General features: G+C 38.4%; 1 protein-coding gene across 1 annotated transcript in view; it reads left to right on the top strand.

Moving 5' to 3' along the window:
- The window catches only part of NBEA (neurobeachin), a 4,581,458-nt gene that overhangs the window by 1,681,302 nt on the left and 2,872,749 nt on the right, over positions 1-27,407 (top strand). The window contains exon 26 of the mRNA XM_044072852.1: positions 26,355-26,572. Within this exon, the coding sequence (XP_043928787.1) occupies positions 26,355-26,572 (218 nt within the window). The remainder of the gene's footprint in view (positions 1-26,354; positions 26,573-27,407) is intronic.

Genomic DNA, 27,407 nt, shown 5'->3' with positions numbered 1-27,407 from the left:
TCTACAAGTTGCCTGATGACCAGAAATTTGTAGTCAAACCACCCCTGGCAGATCCTACTGTGATTGCCATTTCACCAGATAAACAATCCAGACCAATTTCATCTGCCTTTCTCTTACCTACAGACAAAGATAGCAAGACAATGGATAGAATTGGAAAGAAGCTTTACATCTCTTCCACATTGACCTTTAGAGCCATCAACTATCAAACAAATATGACCAAATATGCTCTGGACCTGGTCTCTCAAGCCTCCACTCTGCTAGCTGCTACTCCAGACTGCCTCACTAAATTTGAAATCTCTTATAAACTCTCTCTACATGCATACATACAAATGTTTCAGGCAAGGGCATTAATGCCCTTCTAGCTTGCCAGTATACCAAAACATTTATTCCCATAAGAAATGTCCTGGCTGTTCTTAAAAATATCGAAACTAGTACTTGCTTTAATGTAATTTGGTAGTCTGTTCCAGGCATCAGGTCTCTGGCTGCCCAAGTAGCCAGACACTCCATTAGATGTAGTTATGATCGATCTGCAGCAACCTACTTTCCAGTTCTGTCCACTGTACTTGGGAGATATATACCTGGCTATGTCTGCAACACTTACCAGAAGACTTCAAGTCTAAAATCTTAGATGCCCATCTGGACCCTAACTTCTTGTTTCGGAAACAGTCAGCTGACCTATTCAAAAATCAGCAAGAAAAGAGTAAGGAATTGCAAGACATTAAGCATCTTCTGATGTCTCTTGTTTCCAAATATTACAGGAATTACACTGCCAAAGCCACCTTTGTCAGAAGAAACCCAGCCCGAGTTGGACCTACCTCTTCCAGACACGAGAGAGGCCAGAAGACAAACCCCTTTCCAGGCCAGCTGTCTCTCAAACCCCCCCCCCAGACATTCCTTTCAAGATAGAGGAGGCCCCAACAATGTGTGACTGCCTTGCCCACCCCCCTCTTTCTGCCCGTCTCTCCCACTGTCTCCCCTTTTGGAAAACCATCACCACAGACAAATGGGTTCTGGCTATCATTCAAAAAGGGTATTTCCTCTCCTAGAAAGAAAGGCCACCCTTAAGGGGCATCCCCTTCCCCCAAAACAATCAGAGACACCTCCTCCCAGAGATTCTGAAAGACCTTCTGAACTTGGGTACAACATAACCTGTCCCTCCAGGGCAGGAAGGAAGACTTCCATTCAAAACTGTTTCTGGTTCCCAAAAAAATATGACCATGGAGACTCATTCTAGACCTTTTCTTTCTTAAACCTATCTTCAGAATATTGTCCCTAGAAAATTTACTCCCTCTTATACCAGCCCAGGCTTTCATGGCCACACTCGACCTGAAAGAAACCCATCTGCACATACCCACTCAACCTTCCCACAGGAAATTCTTATGCTTTTCTGGACCCTTCTCTCACTTCCAATTTACTGCATTGCCCTTTGGTTTGTCCACTGCTCCCAGAGTGTTCACAAAATCCCTGGCACCTGCCATATCTATTGCAGAACACAAGGGATTCAGATTTACCCCTACCTGGATGACATCCTGATCCTAGCAGACTGCAAGGAAACACTGTTAATCCATCTATAGTTCACCATGTGCCTACTCCAAGGACTGGGGTTCACCCTCAACTTCCCAAAATCCTCCTTGACCCCAGAACAAGACAAAACATTTCTGGGTTGCTGGATAAAGACAGACATAATGAAAGCCTTTCTTCCCTAGGACAAGGTCAGCTCCCTGTCCTCCCACTTAAAAGCCCTTCTACAGACCCAGAAAATAACTGCAAGGCAATTCCTATGAACCCTGGGCCTAATGGCAGCCACTATTCCCTTGCTACCACTAGCCAGAATGCAGATGTGAAAGCTACAGTGGTATCTAAAAATGTATGGTCACAGCACCAACATCCTCTAGAGCAAGAAACCATTCTCTCTTGCCCTTCCTACAGTCAGACCTAAAATTGTGGATTCAGCAAATTCAGCTGAAACCAGGCCTTCCCTACAGTTACCCACCCCAAACCAGTTCATGCATACAGATGTTTCAGACCTAGGATGGAGAGCCACAGTGGCAAATTACAGGGTTTAAACAAAGTGGCACCCTTCCTTAAAGAACAAACACATCAACGTGAGGGAAATGACAGCAGTCCTCCTGACACTGAAAGCCTTCCTTCCACTCCTACAACCAGGTGTTCTCCAATTAATAACAGACAACACCACAGTTATGTGGTACCTCAGCAAGTAGGGAGGGATAAAAGCGTACCACCTTTGCAGACTAACCTTATTAATCTGGGACCTAGCCTCACAACACAACTTGTTCCTGCAGGTAACCTACATCCCCTCTCATGACAACAAACAAGCAGACCATCCTCTCCATATCACAAATGGATGCTGGACAGGAATGTCTGTCTAGATATTGCCCACTGGTGGGGCACACCAAGTAGATTTGTTTGCCTCCCCCCAGAACAGACAACTGCAGACTTTCTGTTCCAAGACCTACTCCCCACTAGCTTGGAAAGTAGATGTATTCAGCATTTCATGGAAGGGAAGGTTTCTATATGCCTTTCCTCCCTTCCCATTAATTAAAAAAGTCCTCCTGAAAATCAGAAGAAAAAAAAAAATCTTGTTGGTGACCCCCTACAGGCCAAGGCAGCACTAGTACCACCTACTTCTCAATCTAGCCAAGGGCAATCACCACAGGTTACCCCACAAGGTGGAACTTCTGACACAACAATAGGAAACCCTCATCCACCCACACTTGCAGATGTTGTCACTGACACTGTGGGCGATAAACTTCTAATTCCCTTAAGGTACCACTATTCAGAGGACGTGCTTTCAGTACTGATGGAGGCTGGGAAACTTAATCTTATTTAGCTAAATGAGAGAGATTTTCATAATAGTAAAGTCAAACAGAACACAAACCAGTCCAAAAAACAAAACTAGTCCAAGTGAAGCAGCTGGATTGGACCCACTCACCAAAAATGGTAGTATAAAACTGTTTGTCCTTAAAGTATAAAAAAAACAGTAGTATAAATCACAAAACCACTTTAATTGAATCAGTACATAAATCCAGGAACAAAATGGATAAGCGCTTTTGTCTAGATAATCTAGACTTCATCAGACACCAGTTAAATCATAGATGCTTCCTTTTATACAAACCAAACAGGAAGTGACATAATTCAAAGTTTATATGTATGTATATATGTATATACATGTGTATATATATATATATATATATATATATATATATATATATATATACATGAAAACACACAGGCCTAGTTCAATATAGCTTAAGAAGTACGAACACCAAGGTTTGGCGCTTTCATTCACTTTATTTTACGAGAACTTCTTCAGAAACAACTTACTTCACCCCACAAGCACTTTTTATATAAAAAAAAAAATCACATGTCCAATGATGTCAGAAATTGATTAATTAACATCTCTTAAAATACTATACTTATATATATATATATATATATATATATATATATATATATATATATATATATATATATATATATATATATATATATATATATATATATATATATATATATATAAAACTTTAGTAAATTGTTAGGAACCATAAAAAATGCCATGAAATTAATAATTAATTCATTTCATATGTAAAAAACACTTTATATTAACTGATTCATTCAGTCCAGGAGCTTGATCTGCTCCTAAGTATACCTGCCACAATGATTCCTTACATTCCAACATGACCTTACTGTCTCCTATAAAAGTTCCCTGAGGAACACTATCCAAGACAGAAAATGTAAATTTTTTGAAATTATTACATGTAGTAGAATGCCTACCCAGTGCGTTATCCAAATATTTCTTCTTAATGGCTAAAAGATGTTCACTAATTCTTTTCTTGAAACATCTAGTGGTCATTCCTATATAATATCCAGGACATGACAAACACTGGGCTATATACACTACCATTTCACTATGGCAGGTATAATAATTTTTGGACCAATGTGTCTTGTTTATATGAGAAAAATATACTGAAGAAGAATTACTAATGTATCTACGCTGTCTACAATTGTGACATGCATAGGTGCCTTTAGATTTAATTCTACTTTCACTAAATAAACTTATTTGATTTGCTCCTTTTTTTAACATACTTTTAATGTTTGCAACCTTCTTAAAAGTGAAATTAGGTCTAGTTCCTATAGCTTTAGTTAATTCCTGATTGCCCAACAATATCTTCCAATTGTCTATTATAATATTTTTAATGAGCCACATTTCATTGGAAATAGGCAAAATAAAAGCACGTAAACATTCTTTATTAGGAACTACCATATTAATTATAGAAGGTAATGGACAAAGGGACAAAATAGGACAAGCTTTGTCCTTCCTTAGCCTCATTACTTCTTTTTCAATAAGTTCTAACCATGCTACCTGGTAGCCTCTTGTCACAAAAAATGTTTTCAAAACTTTTATCTCATTAATAAAAATAGTATCTTGTGATGTTAATCTACTTAATCTGATAAATTGCCCCTTAATTACTCCTTTTTTCATATGCAACGGGTGCAAACTTTCTTTATGCAAATATTGATTTGCAAATGTAGACTTTCTATAAATTTTACTAACAAATTCTTTAGATGTTAAATCATAGGTAAGGTTTAAATCAAGAAAATTTAAGCTCATACCATACCCTCCTACAGAAATTTTTTAAAAATTCGTAGTGTTATTTAAATAACTAACAAAATTGTTAAACTCCTCAACGGTACCATGCCAAAGAAAAAAACAGATCATCTATGTAACGACAGTAAAATAAAATATTTTCACTGTAATTACTATTATGAATGAATTTGTTTTCCCAATTTGCCATCACTAAGTTGGCATATGCTGGAGCTACTCTTGCACCCATTGCAACCCCTGAAATTTGCTTGTATAGATTATCATCAAATTTGAAAAAATTATTATCAAGTACCAATTCCATTACTGTACACACAGTATTAATCTTGCTGTTATATGAATTACTATGTTTTGATAGATATTCTCCCAGATATTCAATTCCTATCTCCTGATCTATACAAGTATATAGGGACACTACATCCAAAGATGCCATACAAAATTCTTTATCTGGCAGTTGTAAATCTGTTAATAACTCAAGCAAGTGCCAATAATCTTTCAAATGATATTTGGACTCCTGCACAATTGGGTTAAGAATATAATCCAGCCAAAGAGAAAGAGTTTCAGTCTTAGATTTGTTAGGCGATATAATAGGCCTAAAGGGGGGATTTAAACTGTTCTTCTGTATTTTAGGAATACCAAACAGAACAGCCATTTTTGGATGTTCTACCTGCAAAAAAGTATAAGTCTGGTGGTCCAATTCACCTTGACAAAACATATCAAACAAGCTTATATCTAATCTCAAAAAACTCTGTTGAATAAAAATGAAATCTACCTTTTGATATGTTTTTTCATCTCCTAATAGATCTCCCATTGATTTGATGTAATCTCCTTTATCCATAATGACTATTTTACCCCCCTTGTCGGCCTTTATTACTCTTATTTGACTGTTCTCCCTAAGAACCATTAATGCCTTTAATTCAGATTCATTCAAGTTGTTCTCATTTCTTACAGGTTGTATAGCTCTAATACCTGCTTCACATATATTGAAATACTTGTAATGTACCTATCAGTGGTGGATTATAAGTACTTACTTTTTTAGGGCTTATACTTGAAGTCCCACAATTAATGTCTTGCATAATGTATTTCGAATTCAACTTTCTCAAAGTTAATCTGAAATCGATAATTGTCTTAGCTAAATTAAAGTAATTACTAGGAATAAAAGAAAATCCTTTCTTCAAAAAATCAAGTATTGGTTGTGAGTCACACTAGATAAATTATGAATTTGTATATCATAACTAGTGAGACTACTTCAACCTACCACTTCTTTCTGCTCTTGACCCTCCCCTTTGGCTTGTTCTGCACCACCTTGGACCAAGTAGGTGCTCTCTTGTTCCCTTGTTTGTCTACCAAAAAAGGGGCAGTGTTAACTACCCCTTCATTACCATTAGAATTTGTGCCACCATTATTATTTCAATGCATGTTTGTTGTATCACCATTTTGATTATTTATCAAAACTTCATTGTTAGTGTTGGTATTGGTGCCACTTGAAGTTCTTACATTGTTGTTATCAGAACTTACATTTAAACAACTTTTAGAATTGTTGTCACTAGCATCATTATCAATCAGTTCAACATTTATGCTGTCATTATGAACACTTGAAAATTTATTGTTGACAGTATATGCAGTCTTATTCGCATAAGCTAAAATATCACGCTTTAGTTTCTTTTGTTTTCTAGTCACTATTGTGGCTCTTTGTCTGTCTGCCTTAGCTGTTATGCCACAATATAAATTATTAAACATATGAAAACAAGAAAAGGTTTTGATCTTTCTATCCAAGTCATTCATTTTGTTCTTAATATCTTCCACTTGTTTAGCATAATGTTCAAGTTAACGTAACCATCATTTTAATGCCAAATTCGTTAAACATATTTACAAGTTCAGTGTATAAACTGTCTCCAAATGAGACAAAATTAGGAAATGTGTTAGTTCTCAGTCCCTCCGGGACACATTTCCTTTTAATACACTCAGTCAAGTAACTGATTTCGATATCCAACATGACGTATTTCAAAGTTAGTTTTTCCAGGTCATAAATACTTTATTTGCAGTTTCTTTGACTGGACAATGAATTGGAAACAGTTTCTGTACTTACTGAATCTGTCGCTTCAGAGTCTGTAATGTCTGCAAAAGGAGTTTGGATGTTTTGTAAAATATAATCCAAAATGCTGTTCGAACTCTCTAAAGGCTCTCCAGATGTAACGTCGTCAATCTCAGTATCCGATGTATTGGATAAAACCTTCCGACTCGCTCTGTGTCCGTTTTGACTTTCAGTAGATTCACAACTATTGACACCTGCTTAGGTCAAGCCCCCTTTGAATCGCCATGGAAATCATATTTGTGATTTCCTCCGAAAATTGAGCAAATCCATCTGGACCAGGGTGAATGGATAAGTTGAGAAGCGTATCCTGTGACATACTTTGAAAAGCCAAAGTGAACTGAACCACAAAGCCAACAGCACAAAAACGAAATAAGTAGCACAAAACTGGATACCAGAATTAAAACACACACAGGCCTAGTTCAATATAGCTTAAGAAGTACGGACACCAAGGTTTAGCGCTTTCATTCCCTTTATTTTACGTGAAGTTCTTCAGAAACAATGTTGGCACAAATTCTAATGGTAATGAAAGGGTAGTTAACACTGCCCCTTTTTTGGTAGACAAACAAGGGAACAAGAGAGCACCTACTTGGTCCAAGGTGGTGCAGAACAATCCAAAGGGGAGGGTCAAGAGCAAAAAGAAGTGGTAGGTGGAAGTAGTCTCACTAGTCATGATATACAAATTCAGAATTTATCTAGTGTGACTCTTTCACAACCTCTACTTGATTTTTTGAAGAAAGGATTTTCTTTTATTCCTAGTAATTCCTTTAATTTAGCTAAGACAATTATCAATTTCAGATTAACTTTGAGAAAGTTGAATTTGAAATGCATTATGCAATACATTAATTGTGGGACTTCAAGTATAGGCCCTAAAAAGTAAGTACTTATAATCCACTACTGATAGGAACATTACAAGTATTTCAAAATATATGTGAAGCAGATATTAGAGCTATACAACCTGTAAGAAATGAGAACAGCTTGAATGAATCTGAATTAAAGGCATTAAAGGTTCTTAGGGAGAACAGTCAAATAAGAGTAATGAAGGCCGACAAGGGGGTAAAATAGTCATTATGGATAAAGGAGATTACATCAAATCAATGGGAGATCTATTAGGAGATGAAAAAACATATCAAAAGGTAGATTTCATTTTTATTCAACAGAGTTTTTTGAGATTAGATATAAGCTTGTTTGATATGTTTTGTCAAGGCGAATTGGACCACCAGACTTATACTTTTTTGCAGGTAGAACATCCAAAAATGGCTGTTATGTTTGGTATTCCTAAAATACAGAAGAACAGTTTAAATCCCCCCTTTAGGCCTATTATATCGGCTAACAAATCTAAGACTGAAACTCTTTCTCTTTGGCTGGATTATATTCTTAACCCAATTGTGCAGGAGTCCAAATATCATTTGAAAGATTCTTGGCACTTGCTTGAGTTATTAACAGATTTACAACTGCCAGATAGAGAATTTTGTATGGCATCTTTGGATGTAGTGTCCCTATATACTTGTATAGATCAGGAGATAGGAATTGAATATCTGAGAGAATATCTATCAAAACACAGTAATTCATATAACAGCAAGATTAATACTGTGTGTACAGTAATGGAACTGGTACTTGATAATATTTTTTTCAAATTTGATGATAATCTATACAAGCAAATTTCAGGGGTTGCAATGGGTACAAGAGTAGCTCCAGCATATGCCAACTTAGTGATGGCAAATTAGGAAAACGAATTCATTCATAATAGTAATTACAGTGAAAATATTTTATTTTACTGTCGTTACATAGATCTGTTTTTTTTCTTTGGCATGGTACCTTTGAGGAGTTTAACAATTTTGTTAGTTATTTAAATAACACTACGAATTTTTTAAAATTTTCTGTAGGAGGGTATGGTATGAGCTTAAATTTTCTTGATTTAAACCTTACCTATGATTTAACATCTAAAAAATTTGTTAGTAAAATTTATAGAAAGTCTACATTTGCAAATCAATATTTGCATGAAGAAAGTTTGCACCTGCTGCATATGAAAAAAGGAGTAATTAAGGGGCAATTTATCAGATTAAGTAGATTAACATCACAAGATACTATTTTTATTAATGAGATAAAAGTTTTGAAAACATTTTCTGTGGCAAGAGGCTACCGAGTAACATGGTTAGAACTTATTGAAAAAGAAGTGAGGCTAAGGAAGGACAAAGCTTGTCCTATTTTGTCCCTTTGTCCATTACCTTCTATAATTAATATGGTAGTTCCTAATAAAGAATTTTTAAGTGCTTTTATTTTGCCTATTTCCAATGAAATGTGGCTTATTAAAAATATTATAATAGACAATTGGAAGATATTGTTGGGAAGTCAGGAATTAACTAAAGCTATAGGAACTAGACGTAATTTCACTTTTAAGAAGGTTGTAAACATTAAAAGTATGTTAGAAAAAGGAGCAAATCAAATAAGTTTATTTAGTGAAAGTAGAATTAAATCTAAAGGCACCTATGCATGTCACAATTGTAGACCGTGTAGATACATTAGTAATTCTTCTTCAGTATATTTTTCTCATGTAAACAAGACACATTGGTCCAAAAATTATTATACCTGCCATAGTGAAATGGTAGTGTATATAGCCCAGTGTTTGTCATGTCCTGGATATCATATAGGAATGACCACTAGATGTTTCAAGAAAAGAATTAGGGAACATCTTTTAGCCATTAAGAAGAAAGATTTGGCTAACGCACTGGGTAGGCATTTTACTACATGTAATAATTTCAAAAAATGTACCTTTTCTGTCTTAGTGTTCCTCAGGGAACTTTTATAGGAGACAGTAAGGTCATGTTGGAATGTAAGGAATCATTGTGGCAGGAGCAGATCAAGCTCCTGGACTGAATTAATCAGTTAATATAAAGTGTTTTTTACACATGAAATGAATTAATTATTAATTTCATGGCATTTATTATGGTTCCTAACAATTTACTAAAGTTTATATATATATATATATATATATATATATATATATATATATATATATATATGAGTATTGTATTTTAAGAGATGTTAATTAATCAATTTCTGACATCATTGGACATGTGATTATTTTTTTATATGAAAAGTGCTTGTGGGGTGAAGTGAGTTGTTTCTGAAGAAGTTCACGTAAAAAAAAGTGAATGACAGTGCTAAACCTTGGTGTCCGTACTTCTTAAGCTATATTGAACTAGGCCTGTGTGTATTTTCATTCTGGTATCCAGTTTTGTGCTACTTATTTCGTATATATATATATATATATATATATATATATATATATATATATATATATATAATTTAGTATTTCATTTATCTTATTTTATTCATTTCATGAATATTTAATGTAAAGTCATTTATCTGCCCTAATTAACTTTGAATTTTGTCACTTCGTGTTTGGTTTGTATAAAAGGAAGTATCTATGCTTTAACTGTTGTCTGATGAAGTCTAGATTATCTAGACGAAAGTGCTTATCCATTTTGTTCCTGGATTTATGTACTGATTCAGTTAGTGGTTTTGTGATTTGTACTACTGAGTCATCCATTTTTGTTCAGTGGATGCAATCCAGCTGCTTCACTTGGGCTACTTTTGTTTTTTTAGTGATTTTCATAATGTTGTCTGAGCAAGGTCAGGGATCCATGCATCACAGATCCCCCCCCCCCTTTGTTGACCTTCTTGGAAGCCACTTTGCAGTTGACGACAAATATGTCCAGGGAGCTAACCCAAACATCGGCTACCACCGAGGTCTAGGGTGAACCAGACACAGCCAGGCCTCCAACATCCTCCCGACACAGCTACCCTTAGCCAGGGATCCAATTCCAAGCCTATGCCTATGACTACCCCAATTAAAAAGAAACAAAAAACCAAACCTCTGGCTACACCCACCAAAGACCTACTTGACTGGCAGTCCTTCACCTCATCTTTGATGCAGGCCTTTATGGGCCTTAGGCCCTCAGACTCTTCTCCATCTACTCTACCTCTATTCAAGAGTATTATTTCCCCAGGTGAAGAGTCCATTGAAGGGGACTCCCCTCCAGAGGATATCACCTTTGGTGAGACCATAACCAAAATGAAGGAATACATTAAATGGGACACCTCTCAAATGTCTGATACTCAAAAAAGGTATTTTGAACTATTACAAGTGGAATCTCCCTCCCCTTCTGCCATTCCACCTGTCAACGCTGCCTATTTAGATGCCTTTTCTTCAGCATCTAAGACACCAGATTCTCAGCCACCTGCCCCTAAGAGGCCAGACCGCTTCTACAAGTTGCCTGATGACCAGAAATTTGTAGTCAAACCACCCCTGGCAGATCCTACTGTGATTGCCATTTCACCAGATAAACAATCCAGACCAATTTCATCTGCCTTTCTCTTACCTACAGACAAAGATAGCAAGACAATGGATAGAATTGGAAAGAAGCTTTACATCTCTTCCACATTGACCTTTAGAGCCATCAACTATCAAACAAATATGACCAAATATGCTCTGGACCTGGTCTCTCAAGCCTCCATTCTGCTAGCTGCTACTCCAGACTGCCTCACTAAATTTGAAATCTCTTATAAACTCTCTCTACATGCATACATACAAATGTTTCAGGCAAGGGCATTAATGCCCTTCTGGCTTGCCAGTATACCAAAACATTTATTCCCATAAGAAATGTCCTGGCTGTTCTTAAAAATATCGAAACTAGTACTTGCTTTAATGTAATTTGGTAGTCTGTTCCAGGCATCAGGTCTTTGGCTGCCCAAGTAGCCAGACACTCCATTAGATGTAGTTATGATCGATCTGCCGCAACCTACTTTCCAGTTCTATCCACTGTACTTGGGAGATATATACCTGGCTATGTCTGCAACACTTACCAGAAGACTTCAAGTCTAAAATCTTAGATGCCCATCTGGACCCTAACTTCTTGTTTCGGAAACAGTCAGCTGACCTATTCAAAAATCAGCAAGAAAAGAGTAAGGAATTGCAAGACATTAAGCATCTTCTGATGTCTCTTGTTTCCAAATATTACAGGAATTACACTGCCAAAGCCACCTTTGTCAGAAGAAACCCAGCCCGAGTTGGACCTACCTCTTCCAGACACGAGAGAGGCCAGAAGACAAACCCCTTTCCAGGCCAGCTGTCTCTCAACCCCCCCCCCCCCAGACAGTCCTTTCAAGATAGAGGAGGCCCCAACAATGTGTGACTGCCTTGCCCACCCCCCTCTTTCTGCCCATCTCTCCCACTGTCTCCCCTTTTGGAAAACCATCACCACAGACAAATGGGTTCTGGCTATCATTCAAAAAGGATATTTCCTCTCCTAGAAAGAAAGGCCACCCTTAAGGGGCATCCCCTTCCCCCAAAACAATCAGAGACACCTCCTCCCAGAGATTCTGAAAGACCTTCTGAACTTGGGTACAACAGAACCTGTCCCTCCAGGGCAGGAAGGAAGACTTCCATTCAAAACTGTTTCTGGTCCCCAAAAAAATATGACCATGGAGACTCATTCTAGACCTTTTCTTTCTTAAACCTATCTTCAGAATGTTGTCCCTAGAAAATTTACTCCCTCTTATACCAGCCCAGGCTTTCATGGCCACACTCGACCTGAAAGAAACCCATCTGCACATACCCACTCAACCTTCCCACAGGAAATTCTTATGCTTTTCTGGACCCTTCTCTCACTTCCAATTTACTGCATTGCCCTTTGGTTTGTCCACTGCTCCCAGAGTGTTCACAAAATCCCTGGCACCTGCCATATCTATTGTAGAACAAAAGGGATTCAGATTTACCCCTACCTGGATGACATCCTGATCCTAGTAGACTGCAAGGAAACACTGTTAATCCATCTATAGTTCACCATGTGCCTACTACAAAGACTGGGGTTCACCTTCAACTTCCCAAAATCCTCCTTGACCCCAGAACAAGACAAAACATTTCTGGGTTGCTGGATAAAGACAGACATAATGAAAGCCTTTCTTCCCTAGGACAAGGTCAGCTCCCTGTCCTCCCACTTAAAAGCCCTTCTACAGACCCAGAAAATAACTGCAAGGCAATTCCTATGAACCCTGGGCCTAATGGCAGCCACTATTCCCTTGCAACCACTAGCCAGAATGCAGATGTGAAAGCTACAGTGGTATCTAAAAATGTATGGTCACAGCACCAACATCCTCTAGAGCAAGAAACCACTCTCTTGCCCTGCCTACAGTCAGACCTAAAATTGTGGATTCAGCAAATTCAGCTGAAACCAGGGCTTCCCTACAGTTACCCACCCCAAACCAGTTCATGCATACAGATGTTTCAGACCTAGGATGGAGAGCCACAGTGGCAAATTACAGGGTTTAAACAAAGTGGCACCCTTCCTTAAAGAACAAACACATCAACGTGAGGGAAATGACAGCAGTCCTCCTGACACTGAAAGCCTTCCTTCCACTCCTACAACCAGGTGTTCTCCAATTAATAACAGACAACACCACAGTTATGTGGTACCTCAACAAGTAGGGAGGGATAAAAGCGTACCACCTTTGCAGACTAACCTTATTAATCTGGGACCTAGCCTCACAACACAACTTGTTCCTGCAGGTAACCTACATCCCCTCTCATGACAACAAACAAGCAGACCTTCTCAGCAGGACATACTCTCCAAATCACAAATGGATGCTGGACAGGAGCAAATCAAATAAGTTTATTTAGTGAAAGTAGAATTAAATCTAAAGGCACCTATGCATGTCACAATTGTAGACAGTGTAGATACATTAGTAATTCTTCTTCAGTATATTTTTCTCATATAAACAAGACACATTGGTCCAAAAATTATTATACCTGCCATAGTGAAATGGTAGTGTATATAGCCCAGTGTTTGTCATGTCCTGGATATCATATAGGAATGACCACTAGATGTTTCAAGAAAAGAATTAGTGAACATCTTTTAGCCATTAAGAAGAAAGATTTGGCTAACGCACTGGGTAGGCATTTTACTACATGTAATAATTTCAAAAAATGTACCTTTTCTGTCTTAGTGTTCCTCAGGGAACTTTTATAGGCGACAGTAAGGTCATGTTGGAATGTAAGGAATCATTGTGGCAGGTATACTTAGGAGCAGATCAAGCTCCTGGACTGAATGAATCAGTTAATATAAAGTGTTTTTTTCACATGAAATGAATTAATTATTAATTTCATGGCATTTATTATGGTTCCTAACAATTTACTAAAGTTTATATATATATATATATATATATATATATATATATATATATATATATATATATATATATATGAGCATTGTATTTTAAGAGATGTTAATTAATCAATTTCTGACATCATTGGACATGTGATTATTTTTTATATGAAAAGTGCTTGTGGGGTGAAGTGAGTTGTTTCTGAAGAAGTTCACGTAAAATAAAGTGAATGAAAGAGCTAAACCTTGGTGTCCGTACTTCTTAAGCTATATTGAACTAGGCCTGTGTGTATTTTCATTCTGGTATCCAGTTTTGTGCTACTTATTTCGTATATATATATATATATATATATATATATATATATATATATATAATTTAGGATTTCATTTATCTTATTTTATTCATTTCATGAATATTTAATGTAAAGTCATTTATCTGCCCTAATTAACTTTGAATGCTGTCACTTCGTGTTTGGTTTCTATAAAAGGAAGTATATATGCTTTAACTGTTGTCTGATGAAGTCTAGATTATCTAGACGAAAGCGCTTTTCCATTTTGTTCCTGGATTTATGTACTGATTCAGTTAGTGGTTTTGTGATTTGTACTACTGAGTCATCCATTTTTGTTCAGTGGGTGCAATCCAGCTGCTTCACTTGGGCTACTTTTGTTTTTTTAGAGATTTTCATAATGTTGTCTGAGCAAGGTCAGGGATCCATGCATCACAGATCCCCCCCCCCCAGTTCTAGCCCTTGTGTGTCAACTAGTAAAGGGGGACTTTTTTACTCTTCAGTGAAAGTCTACCATTCAGCAATTTCGGCCTGCCTGCCACTAGACCCTTCCCTACTAGTTAGGCTCGATGTGAAGCTATTCTTAAAAAGGGCATCAGACCACCAAGAAAACCCATCCCACCATCTTTCAACCAGAACTTCATCCTGGAAAAACTAACAGTCTCCAATTGAACATGTTAGTATGGCTACTCTGCAAATGTGCACATGGAAGACAGTCCTGCTAATGGCCATAACTTCAGCTAGAAGGGTGGCTGAATTACAGGCCCTAATGGCCTACCCCTCCATACACTACTTTCCACAAGGACAGGGTAACACTAAGAACTAACCCTTCCTTTATGCCAAAAGTGATCAATGATTTGTCCTTAAACCAATCTGTTCATCTACCCATTTTCTGCTCCTCTCCCACCAGTGAGAGGAATACTTCACTCCCTGGATGTACACAAAAAGCTAAGGTTTTACCTTCTCAAAACAAAATCCATAAGAAAATCCAATCACCTCTTTTCCTTCCACCCCAGGGCCCTGGGCAAGGCAGTTTCCAAACAAACCATTGCATGTTGGATTTGAAAAAACTATTTGCCTATGTTATTCACACCATGGCAAAAAAACTCCCACAGGGAGTTAAAGCTCACTCTACCAGGGTAGTGGCAGTCTCCAAAGCCTTCTTAAAAGGCCTGAACACTGCAGCCATACTAGAAGCAGCCACATGGTCCACCATTCACACTTTCACTGAACGCTGCAAGTTAGACAATGTCTCCAGAGCACATGCAGGACCTGCAGAGCAATTCTGCAGGGCTTTGTGGAATCGGCTTCTTCTACCTCCTCCCTTCCTTACAACTAAGCTGTGGTACTCTCCTACACCAAGAATACTGCAACATAGGAATAGAAGGACATAGAATAGTTGTGTAAAAATCTTGCCATAACCGTAGATATCCTTCTCTTTCATGTTGCAGTATTCCTTCCTACCAACCTAACCCCTTATCTTTTTTCTCACTCATTACTGATCTGTCTTGGGTCTCCTGGGGGTTATACCCTACCCTGTGACCAATTTAACCGCAAATGGCTCTTTGATCCTATGACTGACATCACTGGATATTCTACTTACTCCTGTCCTGCTAGGCTTTCACGTTCTGAGGTCTGTGTGTGCATACGTTACATTTAAGGTCCCTGGTTTATGGCCCTACGTGTGACATCCCATGCAACTGCAACAGCCAAGCTGAATCTTTTGTATAGGAGCCGACGTACAGGTCACCTGAGGTGTAAAATCCCACAACATGAATACTGCAACATGAAAGAGAAGGAACTCTATGGTTATGGTTACACAACTATTATTTGCTAATGTCGATCAACACCTCAACCATTAGTCCCTGTCTGTATGACTGATGGTCTATGTCTAAATGTGTGGATTCCTAAATTTGACAATAGCCTTTTTAATGTTTTGCTAAGTCATTGTGCTAAAAATCTTTATGCTCTGCGTTATCAAAAATATAGTTGCTTAACCACAACTTTTCTAAACTAGTGCATGTTATTAAAATAATCCCTTGCTTTCCTTTTAGCACTTTGCAGCTGCTTTTCCTTATTTATGAGATTTACATTATTTTTCAGCAATACTTTAACCTTTGTCAATCCCCCTAAATAATTTGTATTACTTTCCCCATATCTCTGTCTTATTTCTACCCTGTTTTTGAATTCAGTCTTCATTTTATCCTACTCAGTAGCTATCCCTTCTGAAGGAATTTCTACCTTCGTAATAACTCTCAAATCGTTTCCACTACTCATTCCTTAAATTCTTCAATAATTCAGAACAGATAAGTGGGAAAACACCAGTGTCTTATTTTCAGTTCATTGCGCTGTATCTTTTATCTTTGATTTATTGGTGCATGTGCTGAAATAGTTTTTAGGTGTGTGTTGTGGTTTTCAATTAAACAGACATGCTTCTGCTAGATATAATTTATATCCAGTCTAGCTAGCTCAGTTCTTGTACATTGGGGAACAATATGTAAATTCTGCCAGAGTCCCTACTACTGAATTCACATCTTCTCTACTAAACAGTCTCATATATTTTGTTCCTTCAGAAATCTGCTCTCTTTTGTTATGTTTTTTCAAGGTCCCTCTAATAACATCCTCACTATTGCAATCAGATTCCTGTTCCCATCCATAAATATTTCCTACTGAAAGCTGATTATTTCTCCCAAAATTCTCTTAAGCTCCATAATATCAGTTTTATGTGGAATATAACTGTGTACCAGCATAATCCTGCATCCCTACCAGTAACCCATCTGCTACCACAAATCTAACATTTTTGTCTTTTTCCCTTTTCTCAATATTGGAGCCTCTCCCACAGTCAGTATTATTTCTTTTACATTTTCCTCTGATATTCTGCTGAATGTCCATCCTAAATTCCTTTCTTTTTCAAATTCACATGCTTGTTTCTATCCAGATGTGTCTGCTGTAACATTACTATTTGCACTCTGCACTTGACATTGTTCCATACCTATTCTTTTCGACTGTACTTGTAAGACCTGTTTATGTTCTATGTTAATATCGACAAAGTAGCCATTGTGATTGACTGCTGTTAGTCACATGTATTGTACATGACAGTTCTTTTCAGCATTTCCAACTTGCAGCGTACCTTTACCTACTAATATTTAACTGGCAGATCTTGAAATAGTTGCTTCTTCTCATGTCTGTTTTCTCAGAAACTTCAGTGAAAACTCTTAAACAACAAACTCTGTATACATTTTCATACCCTACCATCCCCTTTTAGATCACACCAAAAACATAAAACTATACACTTTCCAAAATGATGTTTACCTCTTTAAGTAGGAACAGTTTCACTATATTGACAGCTGCATCCACAAGCATTACCTTTATAAAGTTAACTATGCTGAAATGCATGTTATAGCTTATTTCCTCACTTACACAGGTTGCTGTTAACATCTATTTTCTCCTATGTGATGTGAAAAAAAACACTTTCATGTTTTGAGTAAACATTAACTTTTAGCCTTACAAAAAAGTGTTTGCCTACCCTTAACTAATTAAATTAAGTTGTGCAGTGTCATAAGTAATGTGGTGCAGAGGCCAAAGTAGCTACATTTGCAGAGACGTTTGAAGAGAACACATTACAGTGTTTTGGACATATTCAGGAAAGCAGAAGATGGATTTGTGAAGAAAATTTGGGAGAAACAGGGAAAAGTCAAGACAAAAGGATGTCCAGTAAAGAGATGTATGCATTGCATTGAAAGAAGACCTGCAACAGTGAGGCATGACCCTTGAAGATAGTAGAGTGGAACTGAATCAAGACAGATGGCAACAGTTCACATGACAGCCCAAGCCAGTGTAGAAAATGGGGGTTGATGATGATTGTTTAATGCATTAAAGCACTAAAGTTGCTGGGAGGCAGTTAGTTGTATACTTTGCTCTCTACTCTTCCCACAATTCTAGGCTTCATTATTTTTGATGAACTGCTTGTCAGTATTTTTATATGCCAATTGCACTGTATTGTGTATATTTCACTCAGCATATTATTCCAACCTCTCTTGGTTTTGTCAGTGCACCTGTGGGCTCCTGGTCTCCAACTAAAAGTAATTGCTAATTAAAAATAACAGCTATTACTCCTAATTGCTTGCACCTGCAAGCTCTGTCTCCAACTTAAAAAAGATGGTAATGGGAAAAAAACACTAGTAGCTTTCCAAATACAAGAAATAACCATCAGTTTTCATGTCTTTCATTTTCTGTTATTTTTAACCTGTTTGCTTAAAAAAAATTGCTTAAACTAAACATTAGTGTAGACATCCACTATACAAAAATCAGGGGAAATTATTTTTAGTGCTACATATAATATGATATAGTATACTTTTTACACTCCCCAGCAGTTCAAGATCACATCATTATTTTAACTTTTGCATTTTGTCTAGCCTTTGGTATCCTGTTGTGTTGCAAATACACTATACATTACAACTAAGTACAAGTATTTTTTACTTTAATATCCCTAGCACATACAGCAATCACTGATCCTACCTCACATTTAAAACATCTCTTTTGTATAGTTTACAGGATTGCTTTACAGTAAAATGTGATTTGTCATGACTTTATAATACAATTATTAAGAACAAAGTGTTTTACTTGCATTTCATTCCCTTCATTGTCCTCCTAAACATTGACAAAAAGTGTGGTTTATACCTTACACTTGTTCCAACAGTTTAAAAACTTTTAACCAACATCTGGTCTTTTTCAGCTACTTCTTGCAGAACCACACTTCACTCTCTTCCATCCTCTTATGATTTATTGTGTGTACTTATGGGGATCCTTGTTTCTAACTAAAAGTAGGTGAGGCATGACCCTTGAAGGTAGGAGAGTGGTACTGAATCAAGAGAGGTGGCAAAGGTTCACATGACAGCCCAAACCAGTGTGGAAAAATGGGGCTTGATTTTATGTAATGCATTAAAGCACTAAAGTTGTTGGGGAAGCAGTTAGTTGTATAACTGCTCTCTTTCCACAGTTTAGATTGATGCTTTATAGCTCTTCCATTTATTCACAAATTTCACATTGTTGCTTTTCTTTGTGAGCATTTCAGTCTCCCTGTCCCAGACTCTGGTTTAAGTCTAATGTACTCCTGGTTGATTGTTGCTTTTCTTTGTGAGCATTTCATTCTCCCTGTCCCAGACTCTGGTTTTAAGTCTAAGGTACTCCTGGTTGTTTGTCATCACCTGATGTTCTTCATGTTTCACTGTTGCAGTCATTACATTTGGGTAATCTGCTGGCAGGTTGCCCTCAGTCGGCCTAATTAACAAAGTGTTGGATCCTGCATCAGTTGCTGTCCCTTCTTCCGTGACATCAGGTTGTCAGGGATATAAAACATGCTGCCGATGCCATTACGTTAGTCTTTCTTGCCATGCGGTGCCTGAAGCAGAAGCAGTTCATAAGTACCAGTCGGCAGACTCCTGAAATTTTCGTTTTTGAGTTTCAGATCTGAAGTCTTCAACTAAAAGGCTAAGTACCCCGTTGGGGAAACTTTTTCTTGCTCCTTTCCAATGTCAGTAAAAGTTAATAATTGCATTACTTGTGGGAAGCAAATACCTCATAAGGATTTTCATTTGTACTGTATTCCTTGCCTAGGCACTGACCACAACGTACCTTGCTGTCAGTTCTGTGCTTTATTTAATTAACACACTATCAAACGTCGGTATATTTTTGCTTCTAAATGTTTTGGCTCACGCCTTGATTATCCAGAAATGTTGGTTAGCAATCTGACTACCGGAATACCTAAAAAAACGCAAAGAAAAAGAGAGAGGCCGTTGAGGTCCAAAACTGCCGACGATGCTTCTCCTAAGCCAGTCGCCAGTTCATTGAGGCGCTTTTGCAGCCCCTGATACCCTCTACTTCTGATTTGCAGGCCACTGCTGAGACCCATTTGGAGTCCGCTATGCTGCGAGATACTTCAATTATGGAACCCGCGGATGTCTCTACCTTGTATGGGTCCAGAGCCGCTGTGCAGGCACCGGCTTCTGAGGGTGTTTTCAGGCCGACAGATTTGTATGTTAGACCAACGCCATCTTCAAAACTAAGTTGAAAATCTGGAGCTATGCCTAAAACGATGCCTGGGCCACATGTGCAGGCCCCTATGCCTAAAAAACAAATGATCAAAATGGCTGAAGATTTAATTACTCTGATCAGGGGTAGCCCCCCTTCTAAGAGGCCTAGGCAAGATGTTGATTATGAATCTTCTGAACAGGATTCTATTTCTTCTGACTCTTCTAATGAACAGAAATTGTCTATACCTACTTATGAGGACTCTGATGCAGTAGATTCCATTCCTTCTGCTTCTCCCCCTGAGGATTTTTCTTTTGGAGAAACTTTGCATACCTTAAGGGAACATTTCCACTGGGAAAGTCAGGATTTTTCTGAATCTAAAAAGAGACTTTGGGTTTTCTTCTTCTTCCTCAGCATAGGCCTTTGGCTATACCTCCTGTTTTAGACATTGTTGATGATGTTTTTTCAGAATCTAGTATGGCTCCTGATTCTCTGCCTCAGGCTCCTTGTAAGCCAGACATATACTACAGGATTCCTGACTCCCACAAATTCGTTTTCAAAAATCCTATTGCAGATCTTGAAACCATTTCTCAGGGTCCCATTGGCATTAAGGCTTCTACTGCTAAAAATCCTACCCCTTCTGATAGAGATTCCAGGGCACTGGATAGATGGGGTAAGAAAGTTTTCACTTCTGCAGCCCTGGCAATCAGGGCTTTAAACTGTCAATTTCATATGCTAAAATATCAGCAGCATATCATGGGAGTGCTTAAACAGAAAATTATGTTGATTTCTGATCGTGTGGAAAATAAAGATTTACAAGATTTATTGCATTCGGCTGAGCAAGTTGGAAAACATACTTTGCAATGTGGATTTGATTCTTTGGAGGCCTCTTGCAGGGCTGCTGTAACTGGGTCTGTGCTAAGAAGGCATGCTTGACTCAGAGCAAAATCTGCCTGAACATGTTAAAGCAAAATTAGATGCTCCTTTATAACAAGACCGTCTGGTAATAAGGCTGAAGAAGTTCTAAAAAAGATGGAAAATAAAGCTAAATCTATGCAAACTGTGAAAGATTGCTTACAAGTACAACCTCCAAGATTTAGTAGACACTGGCCTACTAAGAACTGGTCCTTTCCAGTTCCTTTGAGAGCCACTCAAGTCAAACCCAGACATTCCAAAAGCACCAGGTTTCAGTCCCAAGGGACTTTCACAACAAAACAATGGGGTGCCTCCTCTTCCAAATCTGGAAACAACAAGACACCTCCCTATGGTAAGCAGTCTCAATTACTTCACTTTACACTTACCAAGCACTTACCTTTTAGCTGCCCCTTTGGGGGGAAAACTGGCTTTTCATGCAAAAAACTGGCAACCTATAACCCAGGACAAATGGGTTTTAAATATAGTATCCCAGGGATACAGATTTCATTTCCACACGTTGCCAGTTCCAAACGAATGGCCAGACCTGCCCCCAAATCAGTGGGCAGAGGCCCAGAAACAAGTACTTTCCCTCATGAGCATGGGGGCTATTCAACTAGTGCCAGAAGAGGAAAAGGGACAAGGTTTATATTCAAAACATTTCCTGGTACCCAGAAAAGACAAATCTTGGCGTCCAATTCTGGACTTATCTACTCTAAACACCTTTCTGGACATCCCAAAATTCAAGATGCTGACTTCACCTGTTACTTCCTATGCTAAGCAAAGATGCCTGGTTGGCAACTCTAGATTTAAAAAAGGCTTACCTGCATATCCCAGTTAGGGAATCTTGCAGAAGATACCTCCGCTTCAAAGCAGGCTTCTTGCATTACCAGTTCTCTGCACTGCTCTTTGGTGTATCTATTGCGCCCAGGGTCTTTACAAAGTTCCTGGCTCCAGCAATTGCATTTTGCAGGCAAAGAAATATTCAAATATATCCATACCTGGACGATTGTCTACTTCAGGCAGAAAACAAGGACATTCTTCTAAAACATCTGGTGTCTATGGAGTCAGCATTGTCACAGCCTGGAAATAATAGTGGCTCTCGAAGGAACTGGAAAGGACCAGTTCTTAGTAGGCCAGTGTCTACTAAATCTTGGAGGTTGTACTTGTAAGCAATCTTTCACAGTTTGCATAGATTTAGCTTTATTTTCCATCTTTTTTAGAACTTCTTCAGCCTTATTACCAGACGGTCTTGTTATAAAGGAGCATCTAATTTTCTAAAAGAAATCACAAATGGTACCCTCAAAAAGTTACATTCCTGGGTGGAAGCTTGAATACAACTGCCCAGATGGCTTTCCTTATGCCAGAAAAGCAAATTCATTTGGTGACTTACTTCAAACAGGTGGCCACAAAAACTCTGCTTTCTGCAAGGCAAATACTGCAAGCCTTGGGGTTCATGGCCCCCTGCATTCTTCTAATTCCATATGCAAGACTGCATATGAGGAAACTTCAGTAGTTTTTAAAAAGTCTATGGAGTCAGCATTGTCACAGCCTGGAAATAATGATTCCTATCATACCTTGCCTGCAACTAGAGTTCCTATGGTGGGCAGAGGCCTGCCACCAAAACAAGGGAATGCCATTCACACCACCCCCTGCCACCCAAACCCTAACTACAGATACATCAGACTATGCTTGGAGGACTCATCTGGCAGGGAAGTGCATTCAGGGCAAATGGAGCCCAAATCAAATGCACCTTCATATCAATCAAAAAGAAATACTAGCTGTACAGAATGCACTGACAGCCTTCAAGGACTACCTTCATCCAGGACAATTAATGATAGACAGACAACACCACGGTTATGTGGTACATAAACAAGCGGGGGGGGGGGGTGCACACTCCTACCCTCTTTGCAGACTAGCCATGGCATTGTGGAACACGACCTTGACATATCAAGTACAACTACAAGCTCAATTCCTGCCAGGAAAGCTAAATACTCTGCCAGACGAACTAAACAGAAATCTCATGGACCCACACGAATGGAAACTGGAACCATGGATTTTCAACATGTTGACACACAAATGGGGGAGCCTAGACATAGTTCTTTTTGCCTCACCCCAGAACTATCAGTTGGACAAATTTTGCACAAGAACCCATCACAAAAAAGCCTGGAAAGTGGATGCTCTATCCTTCAGCTGGAAAAACCTATCAGTCTATGCCTTTCCCCTTCTGCCTCTGCTCTCCAAAGTTCTACTGAAAGTCAAACAGGACAAAACAAAAATGATTTTGATTGCTCCAGACTGGCCTCACCAATACTGGTACCCACTCCTGTGCAGTGTGTCACACCTTCCACTGTGTCACCTGCCTCAGACACCTTACTTACTGTCGCAGCAGAACAACCAAATTCTGCTCACTCAGCTCCAAACTTTGATTCTTGCAGCATGGCTTATCACCCAAATTCACCTTTAGCATCACTCAGCAAACCTGTGATGGATGTCATTTTGGAGGTGAGAAGACCTAGTGTTAGAAATTTTTATGCTGACAAATGGAAAAGACTCTGTGCCTGGAATCAATCTCAAGGGATAAACACAGCAGTGCCCAACTTACCTCAGATTTTGCAATACTTAACTGAGATGCTTCACAAGGGCCTGTCTTTTTCTTCCATAAAAATCTATGCCTCAGCCATTTCAGCTCATTACAACACAGAACCTCCCCTCTTCTCTCATCCTGTGCTAAAGCAGTACCTCAAAGGAGCCAAAAACGTAAGACCACCCAGGAGAGCTCCAACCCCTGCTTGGGACCTCAGTTTTGTATTGGAGAAGCTCACTCTCCCTCCTTTCAAGCCAGCTGCTACTGCAGACTTAAAATTTCTTTCCTGGAAAATAGCTTTCCCTTTAGCAGTCACTTCAGCTAGAAGGATTTCCGAATTGCAGGCCCTTATGGCAGTGGAGCCTTTCTTCATTCTTCATGCGGACAGGGTGTCCCTCAGGACCAATCCATCCTTCATGCCTAACGTGGTATCCAGTGTGGCTCTTAATCAGACCATTCATTTGCCAACGGTCTTTCCCAATCCACAGAACAAGGGTGAGCGGATTCTGCATTCATTGGATGTACACAGACAACTTTGATTTTACTTAAACAGGACTAAATCTCAAAGAAAATCTGAACAACTGCTGGTGGCATTTGCTGCAGGGGCAGAGGGAAAGGCTATTTCAAAGCAAACCATTTCCAAATGGATAAGCCATTGTATTCATTTCTGCTATATGCACCATGAAAAAACTGTCCCCCAGGGGATCAGATCCCATTCCACCAGGGCTGCATCTACTTCAACAGCCTTTCTCAGAGGTGTTCCTACCAGGGACATTCTAGAAGCTGCTACCTGGAGCTCAGTTCATACTTTCACCAAACATTACCATTTACCACTTTTCTCTAAATCCAGAGCTAGCTTTGCCATTGCTGTCCTGCAGGGCTTTATAGCTGGTCCTAATGCTGTATTATAATTCCCTCCACCCAACCATAGCTTTGGGAATCTACCCAAATGTAATGACTGCAACAGTGAAACACGAAGAACATAGTACAGTTGTGTACACTTACCATAAATGTAGATGTTCGTGTATTCACTGTTGCAGTCCTGGTTACCCTCCCTCCAGCCCTCTATTTTTCTCTAGCTATACCTCTACTTTCTTTCACTATGCTTAAAAGCCCTTTTGGTGTATTTGCTTTTGGTTGGAGGCATATTTTTTGTGTTTTAAATTTTATTTGCTCCCCATTTGGGGGGCACCTGACATCTGGGGCAAGAAAAACTAATGTAACGGTGTCGGCTGCATGTTTTTTTTTTTACCCCTAACGACCTGACATCATGGAAGAAGGGACAGCAACTGACGCAGGACCCAAGACTTTGTTAATCAGGCTGACTGAGGGCAACCTGCCAGCAGATTACCCAAATGTAATGACTGCAACAGTGAATACACTCGAACATCTACATTTATGGTAAGTGTACACAACTGTACTTTTTTGTTACTTTCATACAAGCTTTGTCCTTTGAGACAATGGAAAATATTTCACTGGTAGTGTCGTCTTGAATTTTCATGTTGTCATATGACTGAGAAAGAGTCCCCTTCAACTTTCTGGCTCTGATTTGGTTGGCTAAAGTTTATTTCCTTCTTAGCTTGTTCTGCATCCAACAGTGTCTTCTATCTTCCTCTGAAAAAAAGTGTGAAGACAGCTGAGACATAGCAGGTTGAATCTTACATTTGTCTCAACATCCCTGATTGCCAGGGTAAACTTGTGTCTGTTTTGCCTGATGTCCAGTGAATAATCATTTCTCCACAAATACTGTGGTCCCTGACTTTTAATTCTTTATTCTGCTTCTTCCACAGTTTTGGCAGGAGCAGCTCTTTCTTCTAACACATTTGCATCTTTGCTATCATATGTCTTGATTGCTTTCTCTTGGCCAGATTTTGAGAATACACACATTCTGCTGTTTTAATCAGAAAAATCACAGCATTCCTGTTGCTTAACTGTACTTTCATAACATTAATGCAGCTTCTATGGTATAGTGAAAAAAATCTCAGGTTTTCCCTATGTGCTATGGCTGCTAAAGCGACCGTTTTTTGAAACAGCTGCTCTTGATAAGCTTCATGTTCAGCCAGTATTTCTTTTGCTTGAGCATCTGATTTCTCCATTTTTTAAACTATCTTAATAGCTACTTAGTTTTTGTTTTTCTGCCTTTTGTTGTTTTTTATATTTTCCTCCAATATCTCACTTATTTGAAGCACTTCTGAATGCATTAGATTTATTTTTCCTCCAAGTTATTGGAATCCATTTTCTGTATCAAAGCTGAAACATAAACTTTTTTACTGAATGTCAGCAATGTTCTTCTTCCCAGACGGTGTTTTTTCCTCGTTTTCTGATTCATTTTCACTTACTTTCTCCAAATTTCTTTATTTCTTTCTTTTTGCTGGCATCCAGTGTAATTGCTAGCCAATAACTCAATTCTACACACATTGATCATTTTGGCAGCTTTGATAGTTTCTGTTTTCACACTAGAAGAGCTCAAATCGACCCATTACTCAGCATGTATCCTTTTTAGAAGTCTTTGAGATGTCTCTCTCTTTTTTTTTTTTTTTTTTTTGTGGAATTGTTTAATTTTAAATCGGAGCATGATTGTGTATCCCTGCAGTAAAAAAATGTCTTTTGTACACTTTAACAGCTGTGCTACTAACATTGTTTTGCATTTTTCTAGGCTGTTCAGGGTCGAACAACTCAACAGCAAGAGCGTGACTTGAGGGTTGACTTGGGATTCAGAGGAATGCCTATGACAGAAGAACAGAGACGTCAATTTAGTCCAGGTCCTCGCACCACCATGTTCCGTATTCCTGAGTTTAAATGGTCCCCCATGCACCAGAGGCTTTTGACTGATTTATTATTTGCACTGGAAACAGATGTACATGTTTGGAGAAGGTAGGCACTTTTTATTTTTATTAGCGTTAAGTTATTACACTTATGACCCCAAAAACTGTTTTTACCAGTCAGAAGTCTCTGCTGTTTGAGTAAAGCACCCCTCTAAGGAATTGAGCAAAGCTATGACCTCCTTCATATATGTGATTTTTAGCCTTATGGATTTAAAGAATATTACTAAATATAAAGCAGAGCCACTGAAATACTGCTTCACTGAATACCATATTCTAGCTTCACAGTGACTAAAAGCAACAAGCATTATTCACACTTTTGTAACAGATGTTTTTAGATTAATTGAAAAATGCACCCTATATTCTCCTATGCAGTTATTTGTCTCTTCTCACTCAGTGCTGGATAATTGAGTGTAACTTCTTGGGAAAAGTAACCTTCTTTTAGTGGAACTATAAACAATTTTGAATCTTTACATTCCATGCAAAACATTTGTTGAGCTTTCTTTCTAGTAAGCAAAGTAAAGGGGGGAAATTTGTGAAACCTAATCATGTGTGGATCTTTCAGACATATGTACCCAGAGAGGCAAACAATGGGTTAAACGATGATGTGAATAGGTTGTTAGCAAGATAGCTGGGCCTTTTTAGTGATTATTACTATTGTACAGTCTACATGTATATTTCTAACTTGGATTTAAACGGGTACTAAAGGTGTTATAGCTCTGACAGTTGAAAAGTAATCCACCTAAAAAAAGTTTGATAGTTTTGAGTGAAAAATTTCCCTATCATAGTTTCATTTCTATATAGTACTTGCAGTCAAGTTCTTTTGGCATTGTTGACCTTTATTGCGAAAGCTGTAAGTGTGAAATGCAGCTGTTAGAGCAATTAGA

This window comes from Protopterus annectens, chromosome 5.part1 (genome assembly GCF_019279795.1).
Source record: "Protopterus annectens isolate FY-2018-M chromosome 5.part1, PAN1.0, whole genome shotgun sequence".
Lineage (NCBI taxonomy): Eukaryota > Metazoa > Chordata > Ceratodontiformes > Protopteridae > Protopterus > Protopterus annectens.
This window is presented reverse-complemented; position numbering and strand designations above follow the sequence as displayed.